Source organism: Molossus molossus, unplaced genomic scaffold (assembly GCF_014108415.1).
Source record: "Molossus molossus isolate mMolMol1 unplaced genomic scaffold, mMolMol1.p scaffold_m16_p_17, whole genome shotgun sequence".
Lineage (NCBI taxonomy): Eukaryota > Metazoa > Chordata > Mammalia > Chiroptera > Molossidae > Molossus > Molossus molossus.
This window is the reverse complement of record NW_023425352.1, coordinates 26,421,656-26,439,743: the sequence shown is the minus strand read 5'-3', so window position 1 is coordinate 26,439,743 and position 18,088 is coordinate 26,421,656. Positions and strand designations below refer to the sequence as shown.

Sequence of the window (18,088 nt, the reverse complement as noted above, 5' to 3'; positions counted from 1 at the left end):
CTCTCATCGCAGCCACTGTCCTATCATTATTTGGAATTCCAAAGAGGCTCCCAGACAATCAGCCTGGGGGCATCCTGGGCAGTCTCTTTCGGGCATGATCACCCAGCTCTGTTGAATGGGGCTTCCAGACTCAGGGGTGGAGCTCGGAGAAGGATGGGACCCCCAGGTCTCTATAGCAGGCAGGGAGCTAGGTCAGTGGACAAACTGGCCAGGAGGCAAAGGGACGTACCAAAAAAGGCAGGAGAATGGGTCCCCATAGCCTGACAAGCAGCAGAATGTGCCGGGCCTGGGGAAAACGGAAGCCAGCAAGCAAGTCCAGGGCCCTTCCCCACCTCTCCATCCTCGGGCTTCACCCCTCTCTGCACCCTGCACCCATAAAGGGGATCTGTGGCAAGCCGAAAACACAATTGCCCGTGGTGGAAAGAAGTAGTGTCCACACATACTCTTATCATACTCTCCTGAACATTCTAGTGCAAAAGATTTAAAAAAAAAAAAAAATCCAACTGAAAATAAAAAAAATCCAACTAAAAATCAGGGTCTTTAAATGGAACAACAACAACAACAAAAAACAATTCATAGTGGCCATGGCTGGGACCCTCTGCAAAGAGACAAGCGCTCAGGCCTCCTCCAGCACACGCCCAAAATTCATTTGGTATTTTAATTGTTCCACAGCAGTGAATTATTCAGCACCTCTTCTCCTTCCAGCCTACCAGCCCCACAGCCCCTCTGGCTCAAGCAATGTCTTCAGCAGCTCTGGGGCCTGCCTGCACAGGCCTGGACCCTGAGTTATGAACTATAAGATCATAAAGTTGCCAGGCCTCGTGAGCTGTTGTAGAAATTGCCCAGAAGACAAAAGGCAAATGCACAGCTGTAGTCTATAAAAATGTCCCAGCCCACCCTGGCCAGTTTGGCTCAGCATTTAGAGTGTTGGCCCGTGGACCCAAGGGTGCAAGATTCGGTTATAGTCAGGGGCACATACCTGGATTGCAGATTCAATCCCCAGCCCCGGTCAGGGTTGTATAGGAGGCAACCAATCAATATGTCTCTTTCACATCAATGTTTTTCTCTCTCTCCCTCCCTCCCTTCCTTCCAGTCAATCTAAAAAAAGTCCATGGAAAAATATCTTCCAGTGAGGATTAACAACAACAACAAAAAAATTCCCGGCTTCAGAAGAAGCTGCTGGTTCAGGCTCTGATACTGCACGACATTCATATTGATTAAAGAGGGCATTTATCACAGTTATTTTGAGTCCACCTAGGCTCTCCCCAAGGCCTCTTCTTAGGACGTTCTTTCCCTCCTCATATGGCTCTTTTGCAGTCTGCTTGCTTAAAAGGCAGGCTCCCTCTGCTTTCTACACACTTTCCCAACCTGAGAAGTTTGCACAGCAAAGATCCGACCTCACTAAAATAACTCACCACTGCATTCCACCCCTGAGGTTCCCAAAGGAAAAATCCAGATAGAGAAATCCTTTCTGACTCTTCCCAACAATCATCTCATTACATCCCACTGGACACAGCATGTTTCAGCCCCAGGGTAAAGCTGGTCCATTTGCCCAGCAGGCCAGGCGCGTGCGCGTGTGCGCACGCACACACACACCTATAGACCTTTTGCTCATGTGTTTCCTCTATCTGGCTGCCTGCCCTCTTTGCTTGACAAAATCCAACCCAACCACTGCGGGTCCCAAAGCGCCTATCCTCTGAGAAGTCCCTTTACCCCAGAAAGGGCTTCTCACCCCAGTGCTACTGCCAACAGCCCATCACACTGTGCACCTGGTCCTCTCCCAAAAGCTTACAGTTAGGTGTCCCCTGCCGGGTCCCGAGGGCAGAGTTGCTCGCTCCCTCTTGGAGCTTCAGCACCCAGGGCAGTTCCTGGCTCTGGAGACGTTTGCTGAATTAGGAGACTCTTCTGATCCTACCATAACAATGGCTCTCACTGAGCAAGCATCCTAATGTAGCAGGCACTTCCCACACATTACCTTCAGTCCTCACAAGAACCAGAGACCTTATGTATCAGCCGTTCCATTTTCCTGATGGAAAGCAACTAAAGCTCAGAGAAGTTAAGTAACTTACGCAAGGTCACATAGCAACTGACTAAGCCGGGGCTCCAACCTAGGCAGTCAGACCCCTGACTCTTTCCTCTACACTAAGAAATTCAACATCTCTTTTAATCACAAACAAGCTCAAGAGTTCATGAAAGTCAAAAAAGACACTCTCTTCAAAACTAAAGATGAAGAGAGAACAAGGAATTAAATGACTTCAAGATTCAGATTCAAAAGCGAAGAAGGGCTAATGTGTCTCGGACCTAGGCTGCTACCAGGGTACCAGCTGCAAGAGAAATGCCTCGTGGACATGGCCAAGGAACAGAGAGTAGGTCCAGAGAAAATAGGTGTAGAGGGTGACCTTGCAGCCTCAGGAGTCCTCTGCACAGATTTCTGACCCTCAGTCCCTCTCCTGGCCACACAAGACAATGCACAGTGCCCCAAGCAAACGGTTTGGTCCAACCTCTCCCCGGCCAGCATCTTTCCCTAGACCCACACACAAGCCCTCACGCACACATTGATCTCATCTCGATTGCATCTAGATTGCAAATTCTCTGAAACCTCCACGGGAATTTTTCAGACTCAGCCAAGAAGAGTCTGATGCAAAGTGTGCTCACTAATTGCTGACCTTGGTGAGGACTTTGATCCAGGAGACAGCTCTCCCCAGGGTCAGGTTTCTGCCTCTGACCAGCTGGGAGCCATAAAAAATGTGCTCAAAAGTTATCGAAATCTATACGCCTTTCCTGAGAGCCACTGCAGTTGCCCAGGAGTGTGGGAAGAAGGAGTAGGCAGGTTTCAAAGGAGCCGGCAGCTGTCTCCAAAGTCCAGTTCAAAAATCTCCCGAGGCCATCACCTCTGCAAGCAGCACAAATGCCCTACATGTGACCAAAATCTACACACACGGCCATGGGCAGGAACTCTCACACTGAGGTGACACCACTACACTAGGAATTCACACAGACACACATTCTGCAGGGAATCTGGGTAAACAAATTATATAGGTCTGTAAACACACACACATGCTAACCATCCACACGCGCACATACACACACACCCTGCAAATCTCAGCAGGTCTAGAAAGGGCTGAGTTTCCTCAAGAATTCAGAAGTGAGAGAGATGGCAAGAGAAATGGTGTTTTGGTGGCTTGTCATGGTCAATGCCTTTAACCTTGTGTCTCCCACTCCAAGCTCCTCACCTCTCAGCAATATTCATGGGGCTCTTGGTCCAGGTCACACCTACCCCTCTCTGGGTGCTGACCATAACATACCGTCAGCCCCCAACCCAAATCCCTCAGGTCCCATTGTCTGCCAGGGTTGGGGATGACTGGATGTGAGGTGGGGGACCAATGCCCAACACCTGCAAGGGAAGAATTCTTAAGGCTCTGGGGCAAACAATGGGGAGGAAGGGAAAAATCAGAAACTTCAACTCCATCCCATCTTGCTGCCATCACCAGTCTGCAGGCCCTCACAGCCCACATCCACACACCCCACTCAGAACAGAGCCCGAGCCCCACGTGCCCAAAAGGAGACATGGTTCCTGGCGAGCATGAGGAGCTTCCCTCCTGGGTGCCAGGAGGGCTTTCTGGCACCAATGCGCAGGCACCCTGGAGGAATAAAGTGCTGGCGCAGTGGGGAAGGCTCTCCAGTGGCCAGCGCAGGGTGCAGGTGTGAGGATGAGAGCTGACAGCCCCGCGGAGAGCCCTTTGAATCCCGGGAAAGAAAAACAGTGGCGCTCCTGGCTCCTGGCTCCTGGCTCCTGGCTCCTGGCTCCTGGCTCCTGGCTCCTGGCTCCTGGCTCCTGGCTCCTGGCTCCTGACTGGAGAAGGGCCCTGGCAGGCACTGACTCGTCTACTGGCTGCGGAGCCCGGCCTCAACAGTCCTGCCCCTACACCCAACCCTGATTTGCGTCTGAGTGGGAGGGCAACCTCGGGGCTCCCTGCGGGCTACGGATGGGGGCAATACTCACAGGCGCTCGGTGTTCCGTGGGATGTTCTTGGGGATAGCCTGCAGCCCCGTGCCGTGACAATCCACCGTGGTGCCGGTGCAGGTGCAGAGGGCGGGGCACGCCGTGGCACCCAGGGGCCACGCGGCTGCCCACAGCAGCAGCCAGAGCTCGGGACGGACAAGCCCCGCCGCGGAGCCCCTCCGGAGCATCAGCGCCATGGTGCCCTCACCGCGTCCCTCTGGCGAGCCAGACGACTGCAGCCGCTGACCATCCCCGTCCGGGGCGGCCTCCAGGTGCTGTCCCGGGGCAGAGCCACCGAAGAGCCCGCTGGCTGGAGCGCTGCGCCTTCGCGGGCCGGGAGGCACCTTGCTCCTACGAGCGACGGCGCCTGTCGCGGACAGAGGGAGGGCGCCCGAGGCGGAGGGCGCTCGGCTCCGCTCCGGTTTCTCGCTGGCTGCGTCTCCTTCCCTCCTCCAGCTCCCGACAGACTGCTGAGAGGAGGAAAATGGGCAGGCCCCGCGCGCTCACGCACCCCGCGCGCACACACGCGCACAGCCACACACTCTCACACCCGCACGCTCGCTCCCACCCGGCAGTCATCCATCAATCGAAAAGCACACATCCAGGGCCAGACTCCTCCCCGCCTCCCCCCAGCCCCCTTCCCGTCCCCGCCTCCCACCTCCCGACGACCGCTCCGCGGCGGCGGCCAGCGGCTACGGTTTCAAAGGTGGAACCCACTAGGCGCCGCGGGCGGGCAGGGAGCCGCGGGCGGGCAGGGAGCCGCGGGGAGGGGTGGCTCGCGGTTCGGCCTGCGGGTCGCGACCTTCACCGCCGCGCGCGCGCACACACACACACACAGACACACACACGCGAGGATGAGCACACTTACACGCGAGCACCCGACACCCGCAGGCTCAGTGGCTGGTCCAGAGCCGGAGGAGGATCTTATTTTGCCTCCTGGACCCCTTCTCCTGGGCCACAGACAAGCTTTCCTCGACGGCAGAAACTGCTCCCAGGCCCAATGGAACTTTCACTTGCTTTGTCGATTCCCGAGGAAAGGAGTCCTGCGCCCCAGGTGGCTATATCCAAGCCACCTACCTTACTCAGAGTGAGGCCTTGAGGGCAGAGTCCGCACAAAAGCCCTCGGCCAAGGACAGTCTCCTCCCCTCTGTCAATGCATTTACCTTCTCCGCCAAGATGGCAGCAGCCCGGCTTCTCCAAGGGGAACCACGGCTAGCTGCACCCAGCATGAGAACGGCCTTGATGTGGACAGTGCACAGCATGGAGATGTTATTTCTGCCCATTGGGCTATGCTGGCTTCCCAGGTGGTAGGGAGCAGGGTATCGGTGGGGTTTGGAAATCGGACATATATCTTCCTCTGATCACACCAGCGTTCCTCCATTTCCAACAGATGAAAAATGAATACAGTGCAGTCTTCAAAGGACTGCAGACAGGACTGGAAAGGGGCTAGGCCACCTGCTTGGGAGAGAAGCACCACAGGCCACCCATGTCAGACCCCGGGCCTCACACTCTTTGGGGCAGAGACTTCTCTCCATCTAAGGCAACTGTGAACATGGGTGTGAACACAAAATCTAGGTGGGGAGAGAATTATCCTCAAGCTAGAAAAGATAAGGACCTCCCCAAAATCAAGGACAGCTGTGATTTGCTGGTGCTCCATAGGACCCAGACATCTCCAGTCCATCAGTTGGCACCCTGATTCCAGGCTGCCTGCAGTCTAGCAAGAAGGAACAGTTGAGCAGCTCAAGAAGCACCTCCCCTCACAGGAGTTGGCTGCCCGGTTTCGTCTTGGAAGAAACCGGACAGAAAGGTGGATGCTCTGAGCGGCGCGGGGTGAGCACGGCTTGCCTGCGGTGGGTGGAGTGATGCTGATGGACTCCACGATGTTAAGGCCTCATCACCCACTAGGTACAGGCGCAGGGTTCTTCTTTTTCTCTTCCATCTTGATGAAAATGTTGCAGTATTTCTATTATCACAGCGCATACTGTGTGATCAGTGTGTCACAACTAACGTGGCTGATTTCATGGGCTTTTGACAGTTCTTTTGAAAGTTGTCACACACTATGGTCCATGACCTCCAGCCAGGCCCATAGGTCCTTAAGCATCAATTCAATGACAACTTAAGGGGAAGGGACTTTCTCAGGGGCCTTTGTGTGGTGCGATCTTTGGCCAGAGTTTCACAGTCTATAAGGGCCTCCTCTCCCCTCTCCCTCACAAATTCCTACTCAGGGCACTCAGCCCCCTACCCTCCCAGACCCTCCCCAGCTGGTTAGATCCTCATTCCTCTGAGCCCACTGCTTGGTTTACCCTTCTTAGCTGGGGCTGTTTACACATGTGGCTCCTTCTCTGACACCCTCCTGGGACCCAGCCTGCCCCAACACATAGCTTCCTCAATTCCTCACGTTGGCACTTAACCCAGCACCTGGCACTTAGGCCTGTCACAGACGGAACTCAGACTATTGAAGACGTCTGGTCTCCAACCTTCTGCTCCAGGGGTGGGTGCCTTCCTGGCCCCGTGACCTCAGAAGGTTCCTTGCAGCCAGAACCCATGTGGGGAAGAGGGAAGTGTTGATTAACCTGGCCGTAAGCCCTGGGGGCTGCAGAGAGGCAGGGTGAAGGGGTGGGAGGGAGGGGGAAGGGAGGAAGGGGCTACATGATCAGCCTTGCCCTAGAAGTTTCCACACGGGCTTGGACAGTGAATCCCAAGCAAGCCTTAAGCCAAGTTGTCACTACCTAGCAAGGCCTGGCCTTTGCTTTAAATTGGGAAGGAAGGAGGGCCCCTCAAACCCAGGACAAAGACTCCCCACCCGCCCATCACGGGAGGCCCTGCCCCAGAAGCTGGGCAGCTCCCCAAATTGGCTCCCATCCCCAGTTCCTCCACCCCAGAATCTGGCCCGCTCCCCAATTTGGGAGGCAGCTCACCATGAATGAACACAGCTCATTAGTGTTCCCAGCACATTATGCTCGTTAAACAACCGCCTGGCCAGCCGCACACTCCAACCTCCCACCCCCTCTTTGCCTGTTCAGTTTCCTCTCCCATGCCCCTCCCTCTGTTGGGTCTCCCTGCCCCCTCCGTACAGCCGGGCCACCTGCTCCTCCGCACTGCACGGTTGGGGAGGAGGCAGGCCTGCCACACTGCTTCTGCCAGGAGTACTCCGCCAAGCCCCACTCTGCCCACTGGCCACCAGCAGGCAACCCCCCAGAGGGTACGGGGCTGGGTCTCCCCATCCAGTGCTATGAGCCTCCTCGGAATCCCCTCAGCCATGTGTGCTCAGGAGCTGTAGGCCACCTCCTGCCTGTGACTCAGGAAAACCATAACCTCCTTCCAGCTTTCTGCTCAGGGTCCTTCCTCTCCTCATCTCCACCAGCCCCTCTGAAACACCGGGAAGGCAGAGAGCGTGGGTGAGGCTGCACAGCACTGTGGTTTGCATTCCCAAACTACGAAAGGCAAAAATGAGACAAGATGCCTGCTATCTGAGCACTGGTTAAATACCATTCACTGAGTATTTATGTACTATGTACACTGTCCTGGGACTCAGCAACTCGACAGGGAATAAAAACGGGTCTGGCCCACAGTGCGCTCAGAGTCCAGCAGGGAAACAGAAAAAGGGAAGTCACTCAACATAATCAGTTTTGTAACAGAGAGTGTGAACTTGCAAAGAACCCAGAGTGTGGGGCTCAGGTTAAAGCTGGAAGGCTCCCTGGAAGAGGAAGCACTCGCGCTGAGTGTTGAGAGGTAAACAGGCATTGGCTGGATAGCAAACAGGAAGAAAGGTTTCCTGGGCAGAGAACTGCATGCGGTAAGGCACACAGGCCGCAGCAGCAGCAGCATCCTCAATGGCTGAGCCGTGGCAAGGTCAGCAAGGCAGGGGTTTAGGTTGCAGTGTGGGTGGAAGTCAGAGTGACAAGGGCGCATTCCAGAGGGCCTAGCGTAGCCATTCTCTGACCTGACTGGACTTGCAGAATCTCCTGCTTGCCCCTGCATTCAAGCACATGCCTACATATGTGTGTGCTTACAGTGCACCATCCCCAGAACCAATGATAGTGATGGCTTCCAAGGAGGGGACTGAGTGGTGGCATGGGGACAGTTTCAGCATATGCTTTTATAGTGTGACCTAACCCCCCCCCCCATAACCACATTTTTTAACATCCCTGGAGTGTTTATTATAAATGCCAATTCCTAGGACGCACCCGACACCTTCTTAATCAGAATCTCCACAGTTAGCAGAGGTGGGGGCCGGAGGTTTCAGAGTGTGCGCTCTAAGAGTCGAGGTCTGGTGTACTGAGTTAATGAGTTTGAACTTGAACCTGAAAACTCTGGGGAGCCATTGAAGGAAGGGCCTGGCAGGGACAAAGGGTCTGAAGCTTGCCTGCCTCCCTCCTCTCCAGTTTCCATGTACTGTTAGTGAGCACGAGACACATCAAAGGGAAAGATAGCCACGGGGGAGGGGCAAAGGGGAGGGGACAGCCATGTGACACTGGTGCAGCTTCCATCACAAAATGTCAGAGCTGGAAGGGGATGGAGAAATGATCAAATCCAAATACCACTGTACAGCCTGTGGCCCACAGAAGTGAAGCAAGCAGCTCATTGGCGAAGGGGTTGCCGAGGCGAGCCATGAATGAGTCTGGATCTTGCTCCCCTAGACTGCACACCTGGGTAAAATACAGCATCCCATCCACAGTGGACCCACCACCCCCATGGGGACTGAGAAACCAGGAGTCGCTGGGAGGTCGTGCCAGCAACACTCAGGATATTTTTGTTTTAATCTCTGAATCCCATGATGTACTCAAATTTGAAGAAGGATGGATCATTTGAGGGTCTCAGTAACAAAGTTCCTAGAATTAAGATCAAGTGGCATTTTACAGAGGCTACCATGTGCATCCAGGACAACTGTGTCAGGTGAGAAGCACTCAGAGCAAAAGAGAAGCAAGAGGGAGAGGAAGAAGGAAGAGAAGAAGAAAGGGAGAATGCAGGGGAAGGGACCTGTGCAGGCTGCAGTTTGCTCACTTATCTATCAAACATTGATTGCATGCCAACTATGAGCCAGCGTAGCACAGTGGAACGCTTCTCCAGAGACAAGCATTTCAATCCCCCACTTTACAGACAAGGAAATGGAGCCCCCAGAGAACAAGCAACTGGCCCAGGGTCACAGAGTTGACTGGCTGCCTCATGTTGCAGTCTAGCACCTAGCCCAGTGTCAGGAGCCTAGTAGATGCTCAATAAATGTGTGTGACGCCAAAATGCACTGGGACGGGAGCAGAAAACTCACATCCCAATCTTGGAGGAAAAACAGAATATGGAAGTCCAGTAGTAATCACAGTTGTTCAGAGCCAGAGCAGCTGGAGTCTGGATAAACAGACCCAACCCAGTGACCCCCGGAGGGTGCCCCGCAGCTCCACTGCTTTCTGTAGTGAAAGTTCGAGCTGCCGGCTCCCTCCTCCGACTGCCCCCCCAGCGGTTAGGGTGAGGAATCGCCTGAGGCCTGTGCCTTACCAGTCTCAGAGCTGAAAGAGGCCTTCCTCAGCCTCTAGTCAGTGTATGTAATGTTTTCTTAAATGATTTCCATTCAGTTCATTCAATAAATATTTATTGCACATCCACCACGAACAAGGCCCTGTATTGCTGAAACAAGACGTGTGATCCTTGTTAAAATTAAAAGTGAGTTTATAAATCAGGAGTTTTCTACAGCCAGAAGTATTTAAGGAGCAAACATAAGCATTTAATGCAAACAAAAACATTCAAAGCAGCTATTATTTCAAAAAGCAACGAGCTAACATTAGGAGGTCATTTTTTGGAAAAATTATTCCCTTCCTGATGGAAAAAACAACAACAATTTCCAGTCATGGAGAAGTGATGGGTGGGCTGGGGAGGTATCCAGAGCCTTTTCCAACAAATACAGACAAGATCCGCTCGTGGACAACTAAGAAAGCTGAAGGTCTGACATCGGGCAAGACGAGCCTAGACAAGCCCCTGAAAAGTCGGGAAAGAATTAGAGGGAATTCAAGATTTCTTCAAGCCTGCAGAAAACCAACGTTAAATTAAATAATTCAAAATATGAAATATTGCAAACATATGAAGACAGTGAACGGTTAGAGAATGAGCTGCCTGGTTGCATAGGTGTTTGCTTTCGTTAAGTCTTGCTCTGAGTTGATATAATACCTCATAGTCGGAGCCTGAGTTCAACAGCTCCAGGTGGACCTGGAGCCCAGCACCGGTTTGGAGGTGAATAGAGACTCTGTTCATATTTAGTGCAGTTCAGTGCTTTGTGAGTAGAAATCTAGCTACATATTCACATTCCCTATGACCCAGCAAGTCCTCTCAGAGAAAGAGAAAGACAGAGACTGTCTTAGCTCTGGCTACTATAACAAAATACCATACATGGACGGCTTAAACCACAGACATTTATTTGTCAAGGTCTGGAGGCTGGGAAGCTAAGACCAAGGTACCACATTGTCAGGTTCTCAGTGAGATCCCTGTCCTGGCTGGCAGATGCGTGCCTTCTCGCTGTATCCACACGTGGCAGAGGGGAAAGTCTGGTGTCTCTTTCTTTCCTTATAAGGAATAATGGGAATAATAACAAATCCCATCATTGGGGCTTTACACACATGACTTTGTCTAAACCTAATCACCTTCCGAAGACTCCACTTCTTTTTTTAAAAAAATTCTTTCTTTATTGATTTTAGAGAGAGGGGAAGGGAAAGGGAGAGAGAGAGAGAGAAACATTGATGAGAGAGAACATCAATTGCCAGTCTCCTGCATGCCCTGCCCCCAACTGGGGACTGGGCCCACAACCTGGCATGTGCCTGACCAGGAATCGAACTGGTGACCTCTTGGTGCATGGGTCAATGCTCAACCACTAAGGCACACCAGCTAGGCCAAAGACCCCACTTCTTAACACTGGGGGTTCGGGCTTCATCATATGAATTTGGAACATAGCTGGTCCGTAATAACACCCAACAGAATGACATGTTCAGTTACCAAACACATGTACAAGAATAGTTAGCAGTGTCATTCAGAACAGCCCGGACTGGGAAGCAACTCAATCGTTCTTCCGCAGGAGAAGGCATAAACAAATGTGGTACCCACACCGTGGAATGAGCGAGAACAAACCCCTGGCAACGCGAGAGCCTCACACAGACACTGGGCTGACCGAACGAAGCTAGACACAGGGCGCCGTGTTTAGTTCCGTGTGTATGAAGTAACACACAGGCAAAACGAATCTGTGGTGATGGAAGTCAAAATAATGGTGGTGGTAAAGAGAGTAGTGACAGGGAATTCTTCTGGGCTTCTGGAAATATTCTGTATTTTGGTCTAGGTGGTGGGAGAGAGGGGGAGAGAGAGAGAGAGAGAGAGAGAATACACCAAGTTATACACTTAAAATCAGTGTGCTTTATACCCAATTGAAAAAAGAAAAACACGTCTCTGCCAGGGATGACAAGCAGTGACGGGCATACGACCACTTCGCCCTCCTGTCATGGCAGACACTGCTAATTAATCACCTGCGCCTTTCACGAAACAGCTTCAGAACCGTGGCAACGCCGCGCTCCAGCCTGTTTGCTTTGAGACAGAAACAATTAGCGTTCCCCTCGGCGCACACCCGTGTCTTAATCAAGAAGGAGGTGCTCCCCCTGCGGTGTGTGTGGTCCTGCTCTGCGCAAGCCCGGCTGCGGTGTTCCAACCGCGGGCGGCGCCCCTGGGTTCCAGGTTCGGTCCCAGGTTCGGTTCCCAGGAGGAGACGGCTTGGGAGGCGCAGACTTGGAACCGGGGCACGAGGGCATGACCTGGGAGTACAGACTGGAAGGTTGCCCCACTGGCGGTTGGGGGACTAACTCGGCTCTCCAGGTGACAGTGGGGCCCAGCGAAGGCGGGAGTTCGAGGGGCCGCTTGCACCGCACAGAGCAGTTTTCTCTGCAAGCAGGGAGCAGAGGGGAGGACAGAGCACAAGCGGGGCTGCAGGAAGGGACTCGGTCTTGATTTGCCCAAGGTCCTCTGGCCGCTGGAAACGCCTCCACCTCAGCCGCTGCCCAGGCTCCTCTGCATCTCCTCGGGGCGCTAACGCTTCCTGTGGGTTGACTCTTCACAGCCTACGAAATCTTCGATGTCCTCCATCACACGAGGAACCTGGATAGCGTGGAGTGCACCCCCACCCCATTTTAAATTTAAAAAGTGAGGTCCAGCCCTGGCCGGTTTAGCTCAGCGGTTAGAGCGTCAGCCTGCGGTCCGAAGAGACCCGAGTTCGGTTCCCGCTAAGGGCATGTACCTCGGTTGCAGTTTGTCCCCGGCCCTGGTTGGTCGTGCGGGTGGCAGCCACTCGATGTGTCCCTTTCACGTCGATGTTTCTCTCTCTCTCCCTCCCACTCTATCTGTACAAAAATTGGAAAAAAAAAAAAAAAAGTCCTCGGGTGAGGATAAAAAAAAAAAAGTGCTGTCCAGAGCTGTGCGACTCACAAACAAAAAAAGTCCAGGTCTGACTTACTCCTAAGCCCATGCTCCTTCTTTGTCTTTTCCTTTCATTTTAATTTTAGTTTTTATTTTTACATCAAAGCTATACATGCACAAATGGTCAAATCACACTGGGTGGGCATCGACCCATGCACCCAGAGGTCGCCGGTTTGATTCCTGGTCAGGGCACATGCCCAGGTTGTGGGCCCAATCCCCAGCTGCGGACATGCAGGAGGCGGCCAATCAGTGTTCTCTCTCGTTGATGTTTCTCTCTCTCTCTCCCTCTCCCTTCCTGTCTCTCTAAAATCAATAAAGAAAAAAATAAATAAAATAAGATTTGTAATGAAAATGGCAGTCTCCTGCCCCATTTCCCTTCCCTGGTGCCAACAACATTCACCTCTAATCTGATTATGTTAGAATTTGTCTCCACAGTGTATGAAAATAGATTCACACCAACTCGAGTCCCTGTGGAACATCAGCACACTGAGAGCAAAAGACGGTTCTAGAGACTTCGGGAAAGAGTAAAGTTAATGTCACCTACAAAGAGCCAGGGAGTAGAATGGTCTCGGTCCTTTCAACAGCAACACCGGGGCCCAGATGCCAGGGGAACACCGCCTTCAAAGCTCTGGATGAAAATGATCTCCAGCTTAAAATCCTACTCACAGCCAAACTGTCGATCAAATGTGAGGGTAACATAAAGACATTTTCAGATGCTGAAGTTCTCAAAATAATGACCTCTCGTGCATCCTCTCTCAAAAAAACACTTAGAGGATGCCCAATTCTTGACAACTTTTCCAAAATGTTGTTGCTGTTGGCTCACTTCAGTTTTCCCTGTCCTTTAAACTATTGGACCTTCATAAAAATCCTTTTTCTGTCAATTTACTGTAATTTTGAGAGTGAAAGCAGATGGATTCGATCAATTACCATTACCCAGAAGTTTTCTGCTCTTTTATTCATTTTTATTTTTGTTTTTTATCCTCATCCGAGGACATTTTTCCATTTTTTATTCAGATAGAGTGGGAGGGCGAGAGAGAGTGAAACATCGACGTGAAAGGGACACATTGAGTGGCTGCCACCCGCACAACCCAACCACGGCCGAAGACAAACTGCAACCGAGGTACGTGCCCTTAGCGGGAACCGAACCCGGGTCTTTCTGGACCGCAGGCCGACGCTCCAACCGCTGAGCCAAACCGGCCAGGGCTCTTTTATTCATTTTTAAATAATGAACTCTTCAAACAAAATCTTATGCAAAAGCCGGAATAGCTCAGGCACCCGAAAGCAGCATCACGCTGGTTCTGGTTCGGTTTCTCTCCATCGGCTAACTGCAAAGAAAGTTGCTTCAGCTATTTAATGAAAAAGAAATGATTAGAACAACACCATTTTGTACTCATAAACTAATGAATGGATCTAGGTATTGAGTATCAGCAGCTGTTAACATCACCCCCTATGCACACAAACACACAAAGCGATAACGCAGCATCATGTGTGCCTTTGATGAAAGAACACACCACTTATAGTTGCCAAAAAATCAAAACCTGAGTTGATGGAGCCTCTGGATCCAGCACCAACCTACCGGGAATACGGAGGACGGAGGACATGCTGCACTGTGCCATCGTGATGTCGTCGGCAAGACCCAGACGAGGGAAGGTCGTTGGTCAAATGCCTGCGGTTCTTCAACACATAAATTAAAAGAGGAGGGAAAAGAGATCGAGGGAGAATTTTTGGATTAAAAGAGACTTAGAAGACATACAAATAAAAAAGTGGGTAAGAGCCCTGCCGGTTTGGCTCAGCAGTTAGAGCGTTGGCCTGCGGTCCGGAGAGACCCAGGTTCGGTTCCCGCTAAGGGCACGTAATTCGGTTGCAGTTAGTCCCCGGCCCTGGTTGGTCGTGCGGGTGGCAGCCACTCGATGTGTCCCTTTCACGTCGATGTTTCTCTCTCTCTCTCTCTCCCTCTCACTCTATCTGTACAAAAATTGGAAAAATGTCCTCGGGTGAGGATAAAAATAAAAAAAAATAAAAAAATAAAAAAGTGGGTAAGAGCACACCCATCTTCATAGCAGTGCTGTACACAATAGCCAAGAGGTGGAAGCAACGCCAATGTCCATTGGCGGATGATGGGTAAACAAAATATGCTGTACTATTCAGCCCTAAAGGAAGGAAATTCTGACACACACTACAACGTGGCTGAGCCTTGAGGACATTATGCTGAATGAAATAAACCAGAAGACAAGCATTATACGATCCCTCCTAGGAGGTACCTGGAGGGGCAAACTCATAGACAGAGGTATTGAGGGTTCCAGAGCCTGAGGGAGGGGCCGTTTAATGGATGTGGTTTCAGTTCTGCGCGGAGAAGTTCTGGAGCTGCATTGCACCAGAATGCGACTATACCTAACGCTACCGAACTGTGCGCTTATGAAGGGTTAAGATTGTGAATTTTATGCTATGTGGTTTTTACTACAACTCATATTGTTTATTTAATTTCAAAAAGTGGATAAGACAAATTGGTAAGTTTAAGAAGAAGCTTGGGTAATAAAATTAGATAGAAATGCAAGGAAGTAATTACCATAAAAGTCAGATGGGAGCTACGTTCGTGGGGAGGAAGGGAGCTGCGTACGAAACAGGGACGGAGGTCCCCTTACAATAATTCATCCTGCCACACATTTGCCTTCTGCAGTTTTCTGTATCCATTTTAAATACAATTAAAAAGTTACAAAACAAAAACTGAAAAGAAAGAAAGCTGCTGCCATCCTGTCAGCCAACATATTCTGGTGAAACAACCATCTCGTCGGACAGAGGAGCATTTGGGAGCACGGCGGCCTGGAGCCTCGCCTCTGCCTGCTGAGCTCTGTGCTGCTCCTCTGCCGTGGGCCAGGCCGGGCCCAGCCAGCCCCACCCTGGGGACAGACGGAGCTGAAACAGCTGAGCTCTGCTGGGGGCACCGGGGAAGCAGGGCTCCTCAGCACGACCAGCCAGGGCCTCACACGCGAGCGCAGCAGATACGGCTCAGACACCTTTGATGTCAGCTGTCAAATCTCATCTTCCGGTTCCCAAGTTCTCTAATGTCCTTTCTGCTAAAATCCTGTGCCGCCATAATGTGCTGTCACAGGGTCAGGGCCGCAACAGCTTTCTGTCAGTCGGTGATAACGAGGGTCCCAACACCAGGTCCCGGATGCTTAGGCAAACACGGGCTCCGACACACAGGAGGCCGCTGGGGCTGCGGTTAACCCGCAGACCTGGCTTGGGCTCCCTGGCTTCCATCCAGCTTTGATCTGGGCCAGTGGGGCACTGAAGCTACTGATGATTTCTGGGCCTCTGTTTCCCCACCTGCAGAGTGTGGTTTGTAACACTACTTATTCCATAGGGTTGTTACGGGGCCCCATAGGCGGAAACATACCGTCTTTTCAGAGAGAGCCTGACTCATGGGAAGGAATCGGCACTTACTACTGTGTCATTTAAGGACACAGCCCCGGTTCCACAACGAGTAAAAACTGGGAGGGGCAGGTGTCACCAGGGATTCTTTGTGACCTGGGGACAGGAGAACTTGAGAAGACTTGCTGCTTCCAGACGTTTTCTCCAACCGTCTGCTTCGAACCTCAAACTCGACACAACTAAAACCCAGTTCACGACCTCTCGTTCCCTTCCTCCAACCCCAGCCCTTCTAGTGCTTTCTGTCTCCCGAACACCCTCCTGCCTGCCCTGCAAGATGAGCCAGAGACCCAAGCAGCACCCTTTACTCCTCACCTCGCCGCTGACCCATCATCATGACAGACGGACTTCACCTGATAATTAGGTCACAAAGTCACTGATTCTCTCCGCCTCCCATCTTCCCCGGACACCGTGGGAATGTGTTCCCTGGGGTTCCCCCCACGCCTCTCCTTCTCATCACCCCCACAGTCACCATCTACATTTCCTTCTGTGATGACTTGTTAATACCTGCCTCCTCCACTAGACCGTAAGCTCCAAAGGGTAGGGACAGGCCTGCGTTACTCCCGTTGTACCTCCTCCACTTCCACGCCTGCACATCCAGGTGTTCAGTGACGACGCACAGAATGAACTGTGTTGGGTGGAAAAGGAGCTCGGTTCTTCCATTTACACGCTGGGGCCCAAGGGAGCCGGCACCTTCTGCAGGCCTGAGGGGTCTCCCCACGGAAGCCACACCACTTCTCTCCACCCGGCCCCCGCCCCTTTGCCCTCCTGTCTGCACTCAGATCCCCTAGGGCTGGACCTGGATCGGGATTGTTTCCATGAAAACCTGGCCCCTCTGGCCCCACTGAGTCAAAACGTCTGCCCATCCCTGGCCGTCCCTGTCAAACCTGTGAGTTTGGGTACTTCCCCCGAGGCTGGGGAAAGACAAGCAGCCGCAGTCAGAAGGCTCTTGCCCCACCCACGAACCTCCTCCAGCCACTCTGCTCTGCTGGCTGGCACAGAGAGCTCACCCCACGTAGGCACCTGCTCAGTGAGTACTCACTGAGCACCTACTATGTGGCAGGCCCCTCCCTGAACAAGCATGGCAGACCCCGCCTAATGGCCACCCTCCCCTTCCTCCTTCCTAGCAGAACCAGTTTTGTTCAGGCCCCCTTGGAGTCTTTCTTAATCACTCCAAACCAACCATAGCACCTTCTTCCCCTTGCACATGCTCGGTTTCACAATGGGCAGACGACAGTTCTAGCCAGTGAAACGAGAGGACGTCCGCTGGGGAGCTGCTGGGAAGGTTTGCTCACTCTCACAGAGAGACAGGGAAGGAACACCGCCTCAGGCCTACCCTGGGTGTGCCTGGAGCTGCGGCAGCCATCTCGCGACCTTGACCATGGTCTCGACTCTAGAGGAAAGATAGAAACAACCTAGGTTCTCGATGAGCCAGCTCTTTGACTCTCTTTCCTTGACATGACAGTGGAGATGGTTCGGATCACCATGGTCACTGGACTCTCCATCACAAGAACAAGGATGTGATCCCTGCCAGCCAAGCCTAAGCGGGCATGCGCTGGCTCTCGTTTCCAAGCGCGGGGAAGGCAAAGGGATGGCTGTGCCCAGGAACTCAAAATCCGCCTCTCCCCACCCCGCCCCCTCATCTTTGCTTCCCTCAGAATCATGCCTGCAGACCAGCTGTCCGCTAGGCTGGAGTTACAGCCACCAGCAGCCCTGGTCTCACTGCCCAACCGCCAAGGGCCCAAAAGGCGGAGGTTTCACTTCCCCAGCCTGGCTGAGTCGCACGCTCGCTCCTGGGGCTGGTCCCTCTAAGTCTGACTCCTGGTGCCACTTCCTGACTCTAAGGAACCCGCCCTCCCTACGCCTTAGTTTGCCCATCCTGGAACAAGGGAAATAACAACACCTGCTCCACCGGGCTCTGTGAGCCACGTCATCCATCTCTCCGGCAAATCCAGCGAGGTGCCCGGCAACACGGACCCACAGTAGAGGACGGAGGCCCAACCCTGCCCTCGTGGGGTTTACTGTTCAGCAGGAAAGACAGGCATCAAACAAATAAACACAAGATGTTCTTGAATGACCATCCCTATACAACTCTGGTAAGTCTTACAAAGGACGAGTACAGAGCTCTGTGGGAGAGAAGCGGCTTCCTTAGGACAGAAGAGGTTCCGGAACAGCCCAGTGGAAACAGACCGGGAAGGGTCACCGGCGCTGCCCTCCACG

At 52.6% G+C, this 18,088-nt stretch overlaps 1 protein-coding gene across 1 annotated transcript in view; it reads right to left on the bottom strand.

The window, feature by feature from the left end:
* SLIT1 (slit guidance ligand 1) overlaps positions 1–4,477 on the bottom strand; it is a 160,323-nt gene extending 155,846 nt beyond the window's left edge. The window contains exon 1 of the mRNA XM_036264940.1: positions 4,004–4,477. Within this exon, the coding sequence (XP_036120833.1) occupies positions 4,004–4,200 (197 nt within the window). The 5' untranslated portion in view covers positions 4,201–4,477. The remainder of the gene's footprint in view (positions 1–4,003) is intronic.
* Between the last annotated feature and the right edge of the window lie 13,611 nt (positions 4,478–18,088).